The following is a 21,514-nucleotide window of genomic DNA, read 5'->3' as shown; positions in this document are numbered from 1 at the left end:
GTTTCTAATTATTGTATCTAACTATATATGGGAGTTTATTTGGGTGTTGGTTGACAAATGTCTAATGTGTCAAAAATGTACTATAAGACTGATCATGATGGTGATCATGATGATGTTGGTGGTGATCATGATAGAGAAAAAGCAGAAGAAATTAATGTAGAAAAAGGACAAGATATATGTCATCCCTATTATACTATTTACAACTGAGTTTGTCCTGAGGATACTTTCAGTAAGCTTAGAGAAGATAAATTTATAAATTACTGCTTTTAGTAAACTACAAAAAAACAGCAACTTTATTCACCTATGCTATAGTCCATAGAATTTTAAATATACAAGAATAATAGGGGGTAGCTAGGTAGTGCAGTGTATAGAGCACCTGCCCTGGAGTCAGGAGGACCTGAGTTCAAATCTGGGCTCAGACACTTGGCACTTACTAGCTGCATGACCATGAGAAAAGTCTCTTAACCCCAATTGCCTCACCAAAAAAAAAAAAAAAAGAAAGAAAGAAAAGAAAAAAGAATAGCAGGATAGAAACTTGTCCAAGCACATTTCTATCTGAACACCATCAAACAAATGAGAAGAGCAATTTTTAAGAATAATAAGAATAATTAAAAATAACAACAACAACAAAGGACACAGCTGCCAAATCACCAAGTAATTATTTAACACACAAAGTCCCTTGGATACTTCTATATACTATTTGTAATCTATATAAATATAGTTGGGACTAAAGGATAATATGCATAATGTATAATAATAATAATAACAATAATAAAGGATCAATTAGCAGCCTAATTAATTAGGATCCTATTTATTTCTATTGATATCCTATTGCCAATGTTTGAACAAAGTCTTCTACTGTCCTCAAAATCACATTGCCTATAACTGAAAACATTTGAATTTCACAAATGAGTAAGGATTTCATCCTTAAAATTTTCAGGGATTTTGGGGAAACTATATGATATAACCCCCCCCAATAAATAAGAACTTATTTCAAAAATATTCAACATGAACAGTCAATGCTCTAACATATTAATAGCTGCAATAGAGGCCTTTGGTTTTTTCCCAAATTAACATTTAAGTATATAATTTGCTAATAGTAAGAATTTATGAATTTGTTCATGGTTTTTCCCCTCTCCAAGCTTCAATCTATTATTTAGCTGATACACACACACACACACACACACACACACATACATATACACATACATATATATACTCTGCATATGGTTACCTGGAAATGGAACTTGGAAATATATTTAATATAAGTAAATAGCTAAAAAAATGGCAGAAGAGATTCACCTAACAAAAGTAAGAGAGACATTATTTAGATGAAGAAAAACAATTATATTTGAGATCTCCAAAAAATGTTATGGTCAGAAAACTAGCTACTAGAAATGATACTTACATCATCGTTATTGTTGTTGTTGTTGTTACAGAGTTCTACTTAGATTATTTTATACATTATAAAAGTGTATAACATATAAAGTATCTATAAATATAATACAACATAATAATATGTTATATATATATGTATGTGTGTATATGTGTGTATATATATTTATATTTTTAGATTTATGGTGATCACTATGAACTCTTTCAGCCTTCCAGTTCTCAAGTTCTGTTATCTATGAATTCTAGGCACGAAATTTCCATGTTCATTAGCTCATGATCTTGTTGCCAAACTAAGTCTAGAAAAAAGATTTGGCATTGAAAAAGGGGGGGGGGGGTAAAAAAAGTTGGAGACCATAATGTGCCAAATGATAAATATTAGTCTGGAGCGTAGTGCTGTTATTCATTCGTTTTAAAGCAAGCAGAATACTGGAATGTATAAACAGAAGTGTAGCGTGTAGACCTCAAGCTAAATATGAATCAGTGGCTAATTCTATCTGCCCAATCAACCAGGCAATAACCTTGCATTAAAGCTACCAAAGAAAGGTTCTGTTAGCCCTTAGGCAATTTTACAAGCAGACTTCATAGAATGGTTAAACATTTGCATGAAATTTAAGCTGAAACCTGAACTAGTAAAACTGATTTCCTAATGACGAGTGTATGATACCACCCCCTACATTCCCTGGACAAAATGAAGACATTTATAGAATAAACATTCTCCCCAAGCATGTATTTACTATCATTCTACCACACTGTGAAGATTTGTGTTACTATAGAGTAAGGTGTTATTTGGTATTTCACCAAACTTCTAAATCAAATCAGCTAAATATCAGTGTTTCTGTAACACACACACACACACACACACACACACACACACACGTATACTCCCCAAGAAGCAAATATTACCAAACCTTATTGTTAATCTTTAGAATAATAATCTATTTCATAGCTCCAGGAACTTTGATTTATGAATTCATCTCATTTGGTAGACCCATTGCCCCAAGCCTGCTATTTTCTAAGCAAGTCAAACCTCTGGTTCTTTCTTACCTGTAATCTGACTCTGTCCTTGTGGATTAAAAGGACTTGGTGCAGAGTTCAGGGAGGGCCGTGGGTTCTGAGTCGGGACACCTACTCTCATACTGGGATGAGGAATGCGCCCTAAATCACTGAGGCGTTCAGAGAACAAACTAGGTTTAGAGTCATCAAGCTTCTGTCTGTGCCCTGGAAACAGCAAATCATAAAATAAAAGCATTATTAATATAGCTGAACAATTGACCATACCACATATAAGTGTGTATATATAAATATGAATGTTTAAGAACTACTAATAATGAGATATTAGATTTATGTGGTTATATGAGGCCTCCATATAAACTAAAATTAGTTTATAGGCATATCGAATATATCACTATTCCCATTTTATAGATAAAGAAAATGACCTGAATGAAGGGAAACTTGATTTCCCTAAGTCACAGTTTATTCAGCAGTAGAAATGCTAATGATAACCTTCTTGCTTAAGAACTCTATGAATGAGGTCACACTCTTGCCCTTCACAGAAAGGGCCAGAAACAAGATTTATATGCATTAGGTTTTTTCCCCTCTAAACTGTGTTTTTGTCTGTCGTTTCTTGTTGTAGCTGTTGTTTTTATAGAAGAGAGGAAATGAAACTGAGGTCCCAGAGGTCCTCTGTATGTGAAAAATCATATCCACAGTAGGGACAAGAATAGTTGCATGAAGGAGACCAGGACATTGTGGCAGTGACCACAATATCAAAGAATAATTTTTCAGGAGAAAGGCCACATTAATTTTTTTATGTAAACTTTCCTGTCACCACTAGAAATCTTTTCCAAAAGACTGAAACACAAAACTGTAGCCCTTTCAGGGGGAAAAATAGACATTTCATTAGACCATGAATTTAGAGTTTGAAGGAACCTTTAAATCATAAAAATCCAACATTCTCATTCTATAGATGAGGAAACAGAGACCCAAAGGGGCTAAGTGATTTTAAATCATAAAAATCCAACATTCTCATTCTATAGATGAGGAAACAGAGACCCAAAGGGGCTAAGTGATTTGCCCAGGACCACACAGAGAGTCAATGGCAGAGCTAGGATTAGGTCCAGGTCTTCTGACTCTATATCCAGTGTTCTTTCCATCATATCATCGAGCAAAGAGCCCTGGAGATCTCAAAAGGAATCTACATTCTCTGATGTGTTTCAGGCTAAACTCAGGTTATATCTTACAAGATATGTGAAAAGAGATGCTTTTTTTTTTTTGGTGTCCTTCAAATCTTAGTTAAAATCCTGCCTTGTACAAGAAAACTTTCTCAAGCTCCCCTAATGCTAGTGCCTTCCTTCTGTTGATTATATCTAACTTGTCCTTTATATATGTTATATGTACATAGTTGTTCTCATGTTGTCTCTACCATTAGACTGGGAGCTTCTTAAAAGTGGAAACTAGTTTTTTGCTTTTCTTTGAATCCACAAAGCTTAGCACAGTGCCTGGGGATATAACAGGTGATTAGTAAATGCTTAATGACTTCATTTCACATGTAACATCAACACTGTGTTCTAGTGGGTCTAAGGAAAAATAGCTAGCAAATATACCATGGGTAGCCTATGAAGGAGACAATTCATATATGTGTGTGCCTGTGTGTTTCCATCTCTCTAGTAGTTTATCTAAGCTAAGACCCAAGAGAATTTTGGTGACACATAAATGAACATGTCCCTGTGTCACCAAACCTGAAAAAGAACACAGAGCAGGCTTAGAGAAGGCTCCAAGGATGCGCTTTGGACAACTGTAGTATTAAAACACACACACACACACACACACACACACACACACACACACACACACACACAGAGAAAGGAGTCCTAGTAAGCCACAAGCTAAATATGAGTCTATAGTACAGTACTGTTGTTTAAAAAACAAGTAGGATGTTTGGATATATAAATAGAAGTATGTCATGCAATCCTCCCACGGGAGTCTGCACTGGTGAGACCTGTACTAGGAAATAATGTCCAGTCCAAACTGGACTGGGGCCCTGACAATGTTTTCAGTAAAATATGAAGAATTTGAAAAGGATTCAAAAGAGAGCAACCAAAAGGATTAAAGGATTAGGAATTATTCTATGAAGGAAAGCTAAAGAAGTTTAGATAATTTGCCTTAAGGGAAGGAAGTTTTGTAAAAGGGGGGATTAATTTGCCTTTAGGCACAGTCAGAAATATTGTTGAGGAGATGGTAGCTAGCAGTAACTGCATTCCACTGACACTGAGCACAGCACGAGAGAGATGGCTAAGACCCTATTAAGACAGAGTTAAGTTGAACATTTGAATTTCCCAACTATAAGTTGTCTCCAGAAGACAAATTCCTTATTTTATTTGCCCCAAAATGTCTTTTCCTGTCTCCTTATTCATTGACTACACAGCCCAAAGAAAACAGACAGGAAGCCAAGACACAGTAACATGAGTGTAGCTGTCTCCACAGTCAAGCTTGTTCCAACGAGGTCCATTAGCTGAAATGTGCCCCGCCACCCACTTCCTGTCAGTACAAGCTTGAAGTGTCTGGTACAACACCAGGATTGAACCTGAAAGAATCAAGGACCCAGGGAAAGTCTAATTCAAACAGGTGAGAGTTTTTTTCCCCTGACTTTTCTCACCCCTTTCTCCAACTTATATGTAGATCTCAGACCCTAAAAGGAATGTCAAGAAATATCTAGACCAATTTCTTGACTTTTTAGACTCGTTTTTTATAGGTAAGACACCTCGGGCCCCAAGAGGTTATATGACTTATTCAGGGTTAGAACTAATCACTGTAGTCTACTTTTCCTGGAGCATTTCTCCTCCTACTATGCCTCTTGAATTTGGACTTCACTAGTTTCCTCTCATATCCCTTCCAGAAGACGGAAACTTTTTAATGACCATACTACGGAAGAAGACACCCCAAGACCTGGGTATACTGAGAATGCAAGACAAGTTTTCATCGCAAAATGGACCTATAGCAAGTATTCATTACAGGGTTAAATGACCCTTGTTTTCCTAAGACGAAGGTCTTCCCTTAGAACCGAGATAACCTGGTGTCTTCAAAATCCTGAAGCAAAATATCTTGTTGGGCCCATGTATACCGTTGAATCACTATGACACTGTCAAGGTATTATACGTTGTTTCTTTAAGACAAAGGCTATATCCTGATTATCTTCGAATGTCCCTCAGCTTCTAGGATAGTATGTTGTATATAGTATATATGTAATTAATAACCCTTAAATAAATACGTTCCTCCAAAACCAGTATTGTCGACACAGCTTAAGGACTGCAACCCATGAAGGACAACAACAAAAAAGTTTTTAGATGCTCTTCAGGAATGACTAAGTATATCTGGGGAATAATTTAAGGGACAATCCTACTCGATTGTAAATCCCATGTAGGGTAGGGACTCTAACTTAATTATGTTTGTTATCTCCAAAAGTATCTGGAACAGTGTGGAAAGTACATGGTGACAACTTAATAAAGGCAGAAATGAAATAAGGACTGCTTAGAGGCAGAGGAAAAATGTTGATCTCTCACAGTCTCTTTTCTGCTTCATGACTTTATACGAAAAACAAAACCATGAGCTTACAAGAAACACAGTGAACTCTGGCCTTGCTTTCCATAGCCATTTCCTTGGTTTACCCTGGTGGCTGTGTAGTAGTGAATTTAACGCACTGGCCTGGAAATATATTTATGTTTTCTCTTAACCTGGCGCTGCAGGGAACAGTACAAGAAAGACTGAAGGACTGGGTGAGGCACAGTGGAAATTTTGAGAACAGGTGAAATTTGAAAAACCCAAAAGATCTTTTAGAAATTACTTTTCCAGGCTTTGTTACTGAGTCTTTCTGGACACCACTGAGCAGCTGCAGGAACATACATTTCTTTTTTTAGAGACCAGAAAAAAATAAGAATAAAAATCAAGCAGCCTGTCCCCTTCCTAACCCTGTATAATTGTTGTGTTACAAGAAGGAGCCAAAGTAGGATAGGTGCCTCATCTTTCATCCATGACAAAATAAAACCTTTAACACCAAACCACATTAGAGTAACATTTGAGTGATGAGCCAGGAGGATAAGATGTGCTTATGTCTTGAGCGGCCAACAAGCCTCCCTGGAGAACTGGAACCAAGACTACAAAAGGGCAATTTACTTGAGTCTGGAGACAGTGTAGTTTGCCATGCAGGGAGACCTAAAGAACAAGTTCAGACACTAAAAGAGAATAAATTCCAAACAGAAGTGAAAGAAGAATGGAAAAAATCTGTGCTGTATATTTGAAGCTCTTAATATCCAAATTGTCTTTCATCTTCATATTGGTATCCGTCTCGACAGAAAAATGTCCTAACCCTGAAGAATGGATGAAAGTTATCATTCTGTCTCAAGTATTCTATTATTATCTTTTTAAAATCTTGCTTTCCTCCTCTTCTCCATTCTGTATTTTTTAGGTGAAGGAAATTCTTTTTATACACAGGCTTATTTGGGAACACTAGTGCTTCATGGGAGTAAAATTTTGCTCATTCAAAACTTTCCCTGAACTCAGAAGTCAAATGTATTTATCTTAACTCTTAAGTATGACTGAAAGCCACTTAGAGCCATTTAGGGATCTGAACCTAGGTCTCTGACCCCCCAAATCCATGCTCCTTCCATTGGGCCATCCTGCAACCTTCAAAATGTGGCTCATGGTTCACGAGGCTCCTGCAACTTTCAACATTTGGCTCATGTAGTTCATGGTTTATTGGTTCATGACAGAGCTGCATGAGTTCTACTGGGTAAAATAACGTTCAACAGCACATTTAAAATAAGGGATAACTGGCCTGGGGAAGAGATTGAGAGTTTTCAGAAACAGATTTTTTTTCCTTCAAAAGCTGAATATGTTTGACTGAATGTGACTTTTGTTACTTGCCAGGCCCCAAAGAATAAAGCTTTATCAAAAGGTCAGTATAGTCACACATTCAGAAGGATGAGAGCAGAGGCTCATAAGTAGCTGTTAACTCTGTTTAAGGGATACTGAGTATTTGGTCAATTAACAAAGTCTGCCCTGCCCAGCTCCTTCCTTTATTCTTTTGTGTGTGTGTGTGTGTGGGGGGAGGCAATGAGGGTCAAGTGTCTGAAGCCGGACTTGAACTCAGGTCCTCCTGAATCCAGGGCTGGTGCTTTATCCACTGCGCCACCTAGCCACCTAGCCACGTAGCCACGTAGCCGCCCCCCCCCTTCCTTTATTCTTAAAGCAACTCTGAGAGCTAAAGGTTTTGAAAACAACCAGGCCAATCTGCTACAGGAGGGGGCAGTACAGGTTGTTGGCCAGTCCTCTTCAAGCTCTCAAGGCCTGGCAACTAATTTTATTATATTTTATTATATTTTTTATTATATTAATACATCAACAACAAAATAATGCCAGTCATAGTTGAACGAAGAATCCAACCAATCCAACTCAATTTAATTCAACAAGCGTGTATTATGTGCCTACAAGGCACCGTGTTCAATGCCAGAAAGACAAAAACAAAATTTAAAGCAGGTCTTCTACTCAAAGAGGTTACATTTTATTGAGGAATACAACATTGCCACAGATAAGTAAGTGTGAAATTATTGGAAGAGTGAAAGAGCTAACACCTATGGCAGTGATTCTTAATCTGGAATCTGTGAAATACACACACACATATACACAGACACACATATATATACTACGCACACATATGTGTCTATTGCCTTCTTGTGATAAAAGCACCTCAGGATCATAAAAGAGTAGCAACACTGAATGGTACCATATGCATGAACACATATAATATATACATGTATGTATATGTATACAACATGGATATATGTTGTATACATATATCTACTTGCGCATTAAAATTTATAATTGCATTTCAATATAATTAACTTCCTTTGTATTCTTCTGTCTTTAGAAATATTCTTCTGAGAAGGTATCCATATATATCAACAGACTGCCAAAGGGGTCTGTGACACACAAAAAAAGTTGGACTTTTTCTAGTTCAGGATGCCCAGATCAGGAAGCTTCCTACAGACTGGTTAGGAAAGTCCTGAGCTGTAACCTGAAGGAAGCTAAGGAAGGGTTCTAAGGCACAGGCATGAGGAGGGAATGCAAGAAAGAAAAACTAGACACCTTAACTAGTAACATAAACTTATTGGATCAATGAATGACAGTCTTAGCAATTTACATCCTGGCCTTGATGAGTCTCTCCCTACACATACATAAAAGCAACACAGCCAGATAACATTAGTCAGGGCTCCTCTAACTGTATTTTACAAGAAACTGAAAGCAAGCTATCTTGCCTAAAGGACACTCAGTGGAGTTCTCAGCTCACTCTGCTACAAGAGGATTCCATTCTGCTGATTTCAAAGGCATTGTTGAAGACATTTCTTTCTACACTGGTATTTTAGAACTGGTTTTTAATATATGCCAGTCACTGCTGCTACTCTTTTATAATCCTGAGGTCAAAAATTTTTTTCTCAAGAATGGACAATTCCATAAAAATCAAATACATGAATAAATATCTTAATTAGGAAAACAAATCACTAACAGATCTTAATGATATAAACAAGATAACAAAATTCAATTCAATATTCATTAATCCTGGACCATGTGTGAGACACCATGGAAGGCACCAGACTTAGATACAAAAGTGGACAAAGCTCTGACCCCGGTCTCAAGGAGTTTGCCATCTAATTGGGAAAAGAAGAGAGAAATAATGCTGACAGGGTTGGGGGAAAGTGGAAGAGGAAGAGAGAGAGAGACAAAGAGAGAAGGAGGGGAGGAGGAAGAGAGAGAAAGAAGGAGAGAAAGAGAGGGAAGTAGAGAGGAAGAAGGAGGGAAGGGAAGATTTATTCCAGTCAGTGTGAGAAGAAATCTGAGGACGGCATAATCACTTTCCTCTGGCAAGGTCAAGGGGCATCAATTCAAGGTTCTTGTAAGACAGGTTGGTGTTATATGGTTCAGTAATGGCATCATTCTTCAAATCACTTGACATTTCCTGTTTTAAAATCTCATATTGACTCCACTAAACCTAAGCCAAACTGGACATGTAGATGTCTATCCTGTTAAGACCCTTTTTTTTCTCCCTCTTACTAGTGTTATCTGTAAGCCTCACCCTTGACAGCCCACTTAGCACCTTGCTAAGCCAAGCCTTCAGCTTGTCCAGGAAGGGGTTGGTAAAACCTGGATATATTAACAAATTTCACTGGTACTCGTGAAACAGCAATCTATTGAGGGGAGGACAGTTTGAGGCCAAACTACAATGCAGAAGTTCATAGTTGTACATAAGTCTTTCTCATGGTTTTATTTTTCATTTAATTGGTAAGGTAAGTACAGAAGAGAAACCAGAACTTTCATCAGAACTATAGCTTATGGTGTGAAGGTTATAGATGAATAAATATACCACTCCATAGTGAATCTGAAGGGATGAGAGAGCATAGTACCATGAAAAGTTGTCATTTGTTTAGTCTTTGTAAAATTCTCAGCAGTTAGCACAGTACCTGAGATTTAGGAGGTACTTTGTAAAAGCTTTTTGAATGAACAGGGCTGGATTTGGTGAGAGGATGTGGTTTGGGGTCCCAGTTCTTCCACTTAATTAGATGTGTGGCTGTGGGCAAGTCACTTACCCTGTCTGTTTTACAGTTTCCTCATCTGTAATATGGGGGATTTGGTCTACATGTCTTTAAGGTCTCTTCCAGGTCTAAATCAATCATCTTCATTCTGAATGTGTGTGTATGTGTACACCCACATTATTATATATAATGTATGTTATATATGTATGTGTATATATATTGTACATATATATAAATAAAATCAAGAAAAAATTCCCTTAAGATATACTAAAACTTATACCCTATACACATGTGTATGTGTATATGTATTTTTATATGTGTGTATTATAGATATATGTATATTATGTGTGTATATATACATATATATTATATGCAATATGTGTATATGTGCATATTAAAAGTAGGGAAAAGGGATGGCTGGTTTTAATTTATACCAAACACACTCACAAATTGAAGCAGGGTATGAGTTTTAGTATAACTTAAGGGAATTCCCTTTTTTGTTGTTGATTTCAGGAAAAGAAGGAATTTGACGGTCCAGGATACATACAGAGAAACTGTTTAGAGCAAAACATGCATAGTTCAGATCCCCAAACTTTAGAGTAGCCTAAGCATTCGGGCTTCCACTCTAAAACTCTGACAGCTCACTGTATATTCCTAGAAATGTGTCATGCCCTTTAGGAGAGAGAAAGGATACTATGGCAGAGGGGAGAAATGAAACTCTTCATCTGCTTAAGCACTGTGCTGGGCAGGGAAGTGACTACACTCTAGTAATGTTTAAGTGAAGGTCTGGAAATTACAGACCTATAAATCTCTCTTCCAAAAATGAGAAATACTGTTGGTAGAAGGCAATCTTGAAAAAAAAATCCATTTTCAAACATCTTGAAGAGAAAAGGACAGCAGATGGTTTAAGCTGTACAACTATGGGTACTTCATAATTATTGTTTTTTAATCCTTTTTATGATTTTATGGCCTCATAAGAAGCATGCCTGGGCAATTAGCATATATTGTAGTAATCCTTCTCTTAGGCTGGTAGATTCTTTGGTTTTGTTCTGGTCCTGCAATCTTATCAATGTAAGGAAGTCCCAGTGTGGAAAGTCCATCCATACAGATCAGAAACTGGTATGCAACTTGGAGTTCTAGAGAGTCTCCTGGACATTGTTAAGTGATTTACCTAAGATCACACAGCCAACATGTGTCAGGGGAGGACATAAACCTAAGTCTTGGAGGGGGGCAATGAGGGTTAAGTGACTTGCCCAGGGTCACACACCTAGTAAGTGTCAAGTGTCTGAGTTTGGATTTGAACTGAGACCCTATTTGAACTCAGGTCCTCCTGAATCCAGGGCCAGTGCTTTATCCACTTCTCCACTTAGCTGCCCCAAACCTTAGTCGTCTTAACTGTATCCTGTAGTCTTTTATTATTGAGTCAGTCCACAAGAAACCACACTGTTCCTCATAACTATAGCATGGTTATTAAAAATTTATGCTTATATGTGACTTTTTGTGGGGAGGCAATTGTGGTTAAGTGGCTTGCCCAAGGTCACGCAGATGGTAAGTGTCTGAGTCTGGATTTGAATTCAGGTTCTCCTAATTCTAGGGCTAGTGCTCTATCCACTGTGCCACCTAGCTGCCCCAATAGGTGACTTTTGTTTGCTGGTTGGCACAAACCAATCAATAAGCACTTATTAATACCTATGTTATACCTAACACTGTGCTACAGGGTACAAATTAAGTATGACATCTTCTTTGCATATAAAGAAATTCTCTCTCTCTCTCTCCCTCTCCATATATGTGTGTGTGTGTGTGTGTGCATGTGTGTTTAGAGACAGACAGAAAGACAAATAAGATATACACACATGGTACAATAAAGAAAAAGACAAACTTTTATGTAATTACATTGTATACTGACAAAATAGAGTGCCAAATTATCTGGTACAAACAATTCTGCCCATGAATGGGGAAAAAATAGGAAGGACGGCCTCTGACCATTTTAAAATTATTATCTGAAGGGGCAGCTAGGTGGTGCAGTGGATAGAGCACCAGCCCTGGAGTCAGGAGGACCTGAGTTCAAATCCAACCTCAGACACTTGACACCTACTAGTTGTGCGACCCTGGGCAAGTCACTTAACCCCAATTGCCTCACCACCACCCCCCGAAAAATTATTATCTGGGAGCTTATCCTGATATAGTTTAATGACCACAAATAGTGAGTTTCTCTATTATTTCCAAAAAGACATTTAATCATATTTCTTAAATGCTGTGGCAGATACATCAAGTAATAAACAAATGATGAAAGAAGAAAGGAAAACCTATTCACAGCAAGTATAGTGATAAAGAAAACCAAAAATAGAAGTTAAACTTTATTCCTGGAAACTGTCTCATCTTTTTTTTTCAATCTTCATCATATATCTACATAGATTAAACATAGACTGTAAGCTTCTTGAGGTCAGGAACAAGGTTTAATTTATCTCTGTGGCTCTCACACCTAGCATACTATCTTGCACTAGTCCAATGAAGTTTTGTTGAATCAGCTGACTAGCTAAACATGAGTTGTTTTTTTATAACACATTAAAATTCACATTATCTTAGCTCATGGGAGAATTTGGTATTTTCCCTACTTTGCCCATTAAAAGATGAGAAGTTTCCCCTAAAAAATGTCATTAGAAAACAATTTCCCACCGTGAGATTGATGAGTCTGCAATGTTCACTGGGAAAGGCTGCTGACTCATAATTCTCCTTCAGAGTATACTGCTTGGTTTAGAACAAAATCTATTTCTGGAGTAGGTCAACAAAAATTCAGAAACTCTCATCTTTTTTTCTGGATACGAAGATCTTTGATCCTTTGGAAACCAGCAGACATACTAAATGATTAGCTTACTTGAACCAAAAAGACAGACCACTATTCATCTCAAAAGCTCAGATAAGGGAGAAGGATGCTCTAGGTCTGTCTTGCTTTTTGCTCTAGACAGACACAGGAATATAAATCAGTCTCCAACCATGAATACGTAGCAAGCTGCCTCTTCTCAAGCAACATTCCAAAAGGAGTCCTATATTAATAAAGTATTAATTTCTTAATGTTGGGAGACAGAGAATAACAGAGACAGAGACTACAAATCTTCAAAAGTCCCTCTTCAGTGCTATTTAACTATCAAGCATGTGACTCTCAAAGTTCATCAACAAAGGGGAGGGGAAACAATTTTCACCCAAGAGAGCAGGTTTGGAGACTTTCCAGTCTCTTGGGTAAATATGTAATTATGGGAAGAAAAATACAATCTTACCCAAGAGACATAATTACATAATTAGACCAAGAACTCTGTAGAAAAAGGTTTTTTTAAAAAATAATAATTCATGTAGCTGAGTACTACATTTATTCAATAACTGCTTCTAATGATTTCCTTGGAAATTCTTTTAAATTACTGAGATTTTTTATCACAAAATATACTATTTTATACTAATTATTGAAGAATTCATTATCCCCAATTCACCAGTAACTGTTCCATTAATATTTCCTGTTACATATATTAGCAATAAGGGACTACTAAAGACCCCAGGGAAAACATTAGACTTTTTACGGGTAAGCAACTAAAAAACCAGCAACAAATAAATAAATATCACATATATGCATATATATGTATAAAACATATAAATATATGTGTATATATAAATATAGGGATTGGGAAACGTTCATCTGCCTGTAACTAGAAACAAGTTCCATTAATTTTAGCCTTTGAATAGGAGAAGAAGGAACAACAGGCCTATTCACATCTGGGGCTGACAACTTTCATGTCAGATTTTAGGCTGTGTCAAATCATAAACATCTAAGAAGAAAACTTCTGGAAAAAAGGACAGGGTTATTAAGCCATGCCAATATCAGTCACGCCTCAGGAATAACATTCTGATGATCAGATGCTTGGGTTATATGTACTTTTCCTGAATTAACTGACTCAAAACTTGTTTTGTTGCACTCTAAAGAAAGAGGAAATACTTATGGGAATTGAGAAGGAATATAACAGAAGAAAATAATGGAAAGAGAAAAGCAGAGATGTAACGAGCAAATTATATGCTCAGGTTAAAATGAATTAAATGCTATTTGCCTATATTATATTGCTATATCCCTGGCACACTTTTTTTTTCATCTTTGCTCTCCTTATCCAGGACTACACTTCTCCAATTGCAGAATGGTCTCTATGTCCTATACCTATCCTAGTACCAGAGTTTGTGTCACTGTGTTTTCTTGCCGCTTGTTCCCAAATCCAACATGTCTGCTCAAGGTTAAATTCCTATCCAGGATGGCAGCTTTCTACTTCTCTAAACTTACACTATTAAAATACTTTCAAGATTAAGAAGGACCTTTGCAATCTTTCTTTCTAGGGACTTTCAAATTTTTTTGGTCTTAGGACCCCTTTATACTCTTCAAAATTACTGAGGACTGCACAAAAACTTTTGCATATGTGGGTTATATCTATTGGTATATACCATTAGAAATCAACACTGATGAGATTTTAAAGTATTTATGAATTCATTTAAAATAGCAATAAAAACATTATATGTTAACATAAATAATATTTTAATGAAAGATAACTATATTTTCCAAAACAAAAAAATAGTGAGAACGGAATTGTTTTACATATTTTTGCAAGTCTCTTTAATGTCTAGCTTAATAGAAGACAGCTGGATTCTCGTATCTGCTTCTGCGTTCAATCTCTTGTGATATATTGTTTTGGTTGAAGTATATGAAGAAAAGCCATTCTCAAAGATATGTAGTTGGAAAAAGGAGTATTTTAATAAGAAAATAATGCCTTAAGTATTATTATGAAATATTTTTTTTACCTCAAGGACCTCCTAAAGGTTTCTGGGACCTCTGCCAGGGATCCTGCCTCAGCTCCTTAATAGCTGTGTGACTCTGGGCAAGTCACTTAATCTCTGTTTGCTTCAGCTTTCTCAACTGCAAAATGGGAATAATAATAGTACCTACCTCCTAAAGTTGATGTGAGGATCAAACGAAATAATATTTGTAATGCTGCTGAACACAGTGCCTAGCAAAGAGTTGGCATGTTATAAATGCTTATTCCCTTTCTCCTTCCCTAAAATATTGCACTCAGAACTGATTGCAATAGTTCAGATATGGTCTAACCTGGAACAAGGTACAGCAGGGCTATCCATCACCCCCCTAGTCCTGAATTCCAGACCTTCCATAATTGTGGCCTAAGACTGCATTAGCTTTCTTTGCTTCCAAGGAATTAACATACACACATTGCACTTGGCACAAAATGGTTCTTGTCATCTCCTCTCCCACCCATGGCCTGCCCCCTTTCAAATGTGCTCAAGTTCCATATCAAACTAAGAGATCTCTTTCTCTCTCTCCACGTTCTATTCCCCAAACACCTTGGTACAACGTCATTAAAACAGGCATACAGAGTGCCTTGGACAAGGCAGTTAAAACATGCAAAGTTCCTTGTAGGCTTGTACACAGGTACCAGTGCGAAACATAAAGAGAAGGGAAAAAACAAAACAAAACAAAACAAATGGTAACTTTTGTTCACCTTAATTTTTCAAGAAAGAATATAAAGCATCACTGTGCATTTGCCAGTAATCCAGCTAAACAGGGCTGGCACTAACTACCCTTCACAGATTCTAAAGATAAACAGCATACAAATAAAGACTGTCACACAGATGCTCTCTAGCTTAATTCCCTCAGCATACTGTCTGTCTATGGCCTCTGCTCCTTTTTCCTCAGTGTGGCTGCATATGCATGTGTAGGTGCTTTAAGGAGAGAGAGAGAGACGATGATGACGAAGAAGAATCTTTGCTGGCACTTCCAGCAAGGGCATCAATTTTTCCATTTGGCTGTCACTTGAAACAATAAGAAGAAACATTTAAAAGATAATGACTAAGGAAAGAGCCAGTCAGCTCCCCGAAGCTCACTCCACTGAATGGCAGGAAAGATCATGAAGGAAGGGCAAAGAAAAAGAAAGAAAAAATGGGGGTTGCAAGAGTTTGGGGGGAGAGTCTTTCTTGCTTAAGCTGGACCCAGTCCAGCTGGCAAGATGAGGTGGTTTTCTTAACGCTTGCGAAACCTGATTACTTTAAAGGAATGAAGAGAAGGAGATGTAAACACAACCATTAAAACAGATTTAAGGTACTTAGTTTTAATCTAGTCTAAGACCTCTCCAATTGTATGCTGCTTTGCAATTCTCTGCTTGCTAGACATCAATAAGGTGCATTTTGGTTTCTTTCTGAGGAATATTACCGGCTGAGGGCTGTGGTTACCATCTAAGTTCAGGCATGGAAGAAACGGCAGTTTTAGCAATAATGGATGGATGTCTGTTGTATGCTGTGTCTTTCAGAAGTAAGTTTCCTACATTAAAGGACTATTGTGTTTATATCTACACAACAGGTCTTAAACAGATTGTTTAAACATGATTAAACAAGAGATGACTCTGAACTCTCCCCCCACCTCCGCCCCCCAAATAAAATTCAGATACCTAAGGAGCTGAAAAAATGTTGTCGACAATTAAAAAAACAAAACAAATTTAAAAAAAAACGAGGTAGGGAGGGAGAGGGTCATTTTGATCTAAGCCAGCAAAGGTAACATGATATAAACACCAAAAGAAAACAGTTTTTACAAGTTAAATTCAAAGGATTATCTCATATATCAGCACCCTTTCCCCCTACGTTTATCCACCTATCCACCCTTCCTTAATGCTGTTGCACAATTTACTACAGTCTTGATAGACAGATAATTGCTTTATCCACCCATGTGTAATAAATGGAGTCTATTGTGTTAATCCTGGTATTCTTATCTTCTGTGAACTCAGAATAAGGAACTGAAAGCCTCCCCCCTTCATTCCACAACTACTGGAGTTTACTCGCTTTCAGCTCTGCTAAAGTGTTCTTACATTCCACTCTGTCTCTTAAGATGCCAAGTATTTTGAGTAGTATCAAGTTATTGTTATATAAAAGGGCACCTAAAAATAATGTTAAGTGGAGCTGGAAGACAGCATGTCCCACCCTTTTTTCAAATCACAGGCAGAGTGGAAAAGAGGATTTTATGCTTAAGCAAAATACAACAGAGCAGACAGAGTGTCCAAACTGGACTTCTCCCCAAACTGAGTAGAAGTCATCATTACTCCCAAGAGGTATGAAACACCACGGAGTTACGAGCCCAGGGCCACTTTCTTAAATGAAAAACCTGCAAATGATTTCCCTCCTCTTCCTTCCCCTCTCTCCAAATGTCAAAAGCAGGTGTAGCCTTTAAAATTTTATAGATTCCTGGCTACAAGCTTCATCCTGAAGCATCTAATCAGTAATGACAATTTGACAGATGCTTCTTTTTCTTCCTTCTGAAAAGTATCATGAATTGGTGAGTTCCCTAGATATGTAACATACTATGTCCAGTGGAAGGGATGAAAAAAGCAAACAGATACTATAAATGTTTGTTTATTCGCTTTCTCTGGACTCAGGACCTACAAAGGGGGCTTTTGAGAATACTTTCCCAGCGACAAACCCAAGATGCCAATCGGTCCTATGTGTGTATCAAAGAGTACTTCTAACCCATGGAGGAGGTAAGGGGAGTAGGAAGAGGCAACCCCATTGGAGGGCATCAGGGTGAAGTGGAAAGAGAACTAGATTTGGCAAGAACCTAGATTTGAAGACCCAGAATTCGGAAGCATGCTGCTACTTGGTACCTGTTTCAATTTGAACCAGCCCCCTAACCTCTATAAGTCTTGATTTTCTCATTTTAAAAGAAAGGGTTTAGACTACATGACCTCTAAGGTCCCTTACAACTTTAATTCTAGGATATCACAATCCTTTGAATGATGTTCTATTGTCTTCTGGCTTAAATAGATGCCACAGTGTCTCAGTGTGCAGGACTCAATGAGGCATGCTAGAAGAAAGAAACTGCAGGCTGACAAATGTCACAACTACTAGAAGGATGTCACCTTCCTGGGTGGCCCTTCTTACTGCTCAAAGTACTTTAAAGAATCCACATTTCCCAGTACTGTGATGTTTATTTTTAAACACAAAAATCTAAAGTCCGTTTTTTTTAAATTTTGAAAATTTTACCTGAAGGTTTGAGAAGTATGGGGGAAAGAAGGATCATTTATGGTTCATAACGACTAACCCTACAATACTGGGTAAAGCATGAAACTGAGTTAAACTTCAAGTGCACAAATGGGCATCCCTGAACTTGAATTAGTTATTGACTCAAACTTATTTGGAGTTCAAGGGCAGCTAAGTGGCACAGTGGATAAAGCACCGGCCCTGGATTCAGGAGGACCTGAGTTCAAATCCGACCTCAGATCCTTGACACTTACTAGCTATGTGACCCTGAGTAAGTCACTTAACCCTTATTGCCCCGACCAAAAAAAAAAAGAGGAACTCAAAGAAGCAGAGGAGATATGGCACAAATGGACTCTGTTGTAATAAGTCAGTGAAAAGAGTTTGGAATTCATAATCTATGCAATCATTAGTCCTGTGCAAGTCAGTTTATTTCTCTAGGGCTGAGTTTCCTTATCTATATAAAATGAGAAGGTTGGATAATATGACCTCTAAGATTTCTTCCACCTCCAAATCCTGAATGACCCAATAAAGGAGAATCCAGGGTCTGACCTTGTTGAAACATGAATGATTCTGGCTAAGTTTTAGCCCTGAGGTCAAAACATACAATGCATTTAGCAGATGTGCGATTTTTGACAAATCTCTTCTATGGGCATTAACTGTTAACAGTGTAAGCTGCCTGTTCTCATCTCCCTTACTAGCTTTCCCTTTGGTGAGATGGTATAGAAGGGCTCTTTTATCCTTTCCAGAGAAGAGGATCTTGTAGAGCCATCTTCCCTCTCTAATTCAAGCATGGCTACTGTCCTGTATAAATAGGTATATCATAATACATGGCTTACATTATATTGTATTGTATTGTATTGTTGTATTGTATTCCATCAGACTGTGAGTTCCTTGGGAGCAGAGACTGTCTTCTGCCCCTTTTTGCATCTCCAGTGCTTAATACAGTGAGTGGTGCATAACAGGCACTTAACAATTGCTTATTGACTGATTGGCTAACCAACTGCTATCTTGCAAAATTCTAAATGGTGTCAGGAGACCTGGGTTCTTGCCATGCCTCTGCTACTAACTAGCTCTGTGACCTTAGAGAATTCACTTTATTTCCTTGGCTTCAGTCTCCTCACCTGTAAAAGTAGGGAATTTAAAAAGCTATGTGAGGGGCGGCTAGGTGGCGCAGTGGATAAAGCACCGGCCCTGGATTCAGGAGTACCTGAGTTCAAATCCGGCCTCAGACACTTGACACTTACTAGCTGTGTGACCCTGGGCAAGTCACTTGACCCCCATTGCCCCGCAATAACAACAAAAAAAAAGCTATGTGAGAAGTCACTGTAATGGAAAAAAAAATAAAGGAATAATAAAGTACAACATGCTGTCATGACAGAAGGGCATGACTTTATATTCTTACCTTGGATGCAAAATTATCTAACTCTGTTGCTAAAACAGGGGTACCTGGATTCCACCTCTGCCCCAAGTAGTTAATTATATGACCATGAGTAAGGTATTTGATCTTTGAACCTCAATTTCATCTGTAAAAATGGGGATAATAATACTTGCACTAGCACCCTCACTGGGGTGAGGAAGAAAGCATTTGGTAAAGTTTAGGAAGGGTTAAGTTCAGGGTCAACAGTTCCTTTACACGGTATATGATTTTAGAGGTGGGCAGGCCTCCCTGGCTTTGAACCAAATACTACTCCTACCTTTTCCCTGACATCAGACATCCTTTTCTTTACCAAGTAAAGAGTCCTTGGTAAAGGCTCAATGTGTCACTTTGAGAAGGCTACTGGATATGAAACTAGAAGACCTGCATTTGAATTCTTACTCTACAACTTACTGAGGTCGATCACTTATACTTGGGGTCACTTAACCTGTGACCTAGGGGAAGGAAACCCTGATTTTAAACCTCCGCAGCCTTGTGGCTATACCCATATATGGGAAAGGCTTCAGGAATTAACCCCGAGGAAAAATCAGGAGTTGGAGTCCCTTAGGCAGTTGGATGTTGGACATCACATCCTTCTGGCAACTCCTGCAGCAGCACTGGTGCCAAACTGTATTGGCTCCACCTCTCCTTTGGATCCACCAATGTCTCGGAGAGAGAAAACCTGCTGCATGGGCAACAGCTTGTTTTCCATATTGACTGCCCAGGTCAGTGCCCTGGAGAGGACACTCCAGCTACTCCTCATGGGGTAGATACAACACCACACTGTGGCCTGTGGCTCTTCAAGGCGCTGATCCATGGTCGTCCGTGACTGATGGAGGCCTACAATTAAGTGGTACTATGTACCAGACATTACGCTATAAAATGAAGGAGTTTAAACATTTGATTTTTTTTTCTTTTTTTTTCTTTTGCAGAGCAATGAAGGTTAAGTGACTTGCCCAGGGTCACACAGCTAGTAAGTGTCAATTGTCTGAGGCCGGATTTTAACTCAGGTCCTCCTGAATCCAGGGCCAGTGCTTTATCCACTGCGCCACCTAGCTGCCCCCAAACATTTGATTTCTAATAACCCTCCCACTCTAGTTTTGTAAGACAGAAAGAGACTAGATTTGGAATGAAGGAAGCCATGTTCAAATCCTAGCTCACTGCATGACCCTAGGCAAGTCATTTTCCCCATCTGGGCCTTAGTTTCCTCACTGACAAAATGATGGGGTTGATCTAGATCACTACCATCACCCCTTTCAACTCTAAATCTATGATCCTAATGAGCTATAATTCTAAATGAGGAAACATCACTGCTCCCAACCTGTATGCTCAACTTAAAAGGCCATGAGTTGGGGCAGCTAAGTGGCACAGTGGATAGAGCACCGGCCCTGGATTCAGGAGGACCTGAGTTCAAATCTGGTCTCAGACCCTTGACACTTACTAGCTGTGTGACCCTGGGCAAGTCACTTAACCCGAATTGCCTCACCAAAAAAAAAAAAAAAAAAAAAAAAGGCCATGGCTAGAAGCAGCAACATACAGGGAGAAAGCATCAGAGATGAAGGAGAAGCAGCAAAAGGGGATGGGATGACAATAAAGAGCCTGAAGTGAGCCATCTATCATCATTCACTCCAGCAGGTTTTCTGTACAAAGACTCCTCTGGGGGCTCCCTGAATCCACATGGTCACAACATGTGTTTAGCTGCCCCCTGTCCTCCCCTGCAAGCTGAAACACAAAAGGACCACAAAGTTCAATGAAATCAATCTTTCTTCTCCCCTATTCTTTCCTGTCCCTTTCTATGGCCTCTCTCAGCATGGCTTGCCAGGAGGTAACCAAACTTGAACAATGTATAGAGGAGGAGGAAAAAAAAGAAAATGTGTCGAGAGAGGAATAAGTTGGGAGTGAGGAGAAGGAGGATGAAAGGTTAGCAATGACTCAATGCAAGCAGCATGAGTGAAATCATTTACAAGGCTGCAAGATGAACTGCTAATCAAAAAGGGATCATAGATTTAGAGTTTGGAGAGACCCTGGAGGTCACTGAATACAGCCTGCTCACTTCTAGATG

The 21,514-nt window shown here is 38.3% G+C and overlaps 1 protein-coding gene across 3 annotated transcripts in view; it reads right to left on the bottom strand.

The window, feature by feature from the left end:
- RUNX2 (RUNX family transcription factor 2) overlaps positions 1-21,514 on the bottom strand; it is a 173,309-nt gene that overhangs the window by 72,706 nt on the left and 79,089 nt on the right. For 2 of the 3 annotated variants that reach the window (XM_043999540.1, XM_043999541.1), the window contains one exon: positions 2,440-2,613. The exons of the other annotated variant lie outside the window; for it this stretch is intronic. In XM_043999540.1, coding sequence (XP_043855475.1) covers positions 2,440-2,613 — 174 coding nt within the window. The remainder of the gene's footprint in view (positions 1-2,439; positions 2,614-21,514) is intronic. 3 annotated transcript variants of the gene reach the window in all.

This window comes from Dromiciops gliroides, chromosome 4 (assembly GCF_019393635.1).
Source record: "Dromiciops gliroides isolate mDroGli1 chromosome 4, mDroGli1.pri, whole genome shotgun sequence".
Classification (NCBI taxonomy): Eukaryota; Metazoa; Chordata; class Mammalia; order Microbiotheria; family Microbiotheriidae; genus Dromiciops; species Dromiciops gliroides.
This window is presented reverse-complemented; position numbering and strand designations above follow the sequence as displayed.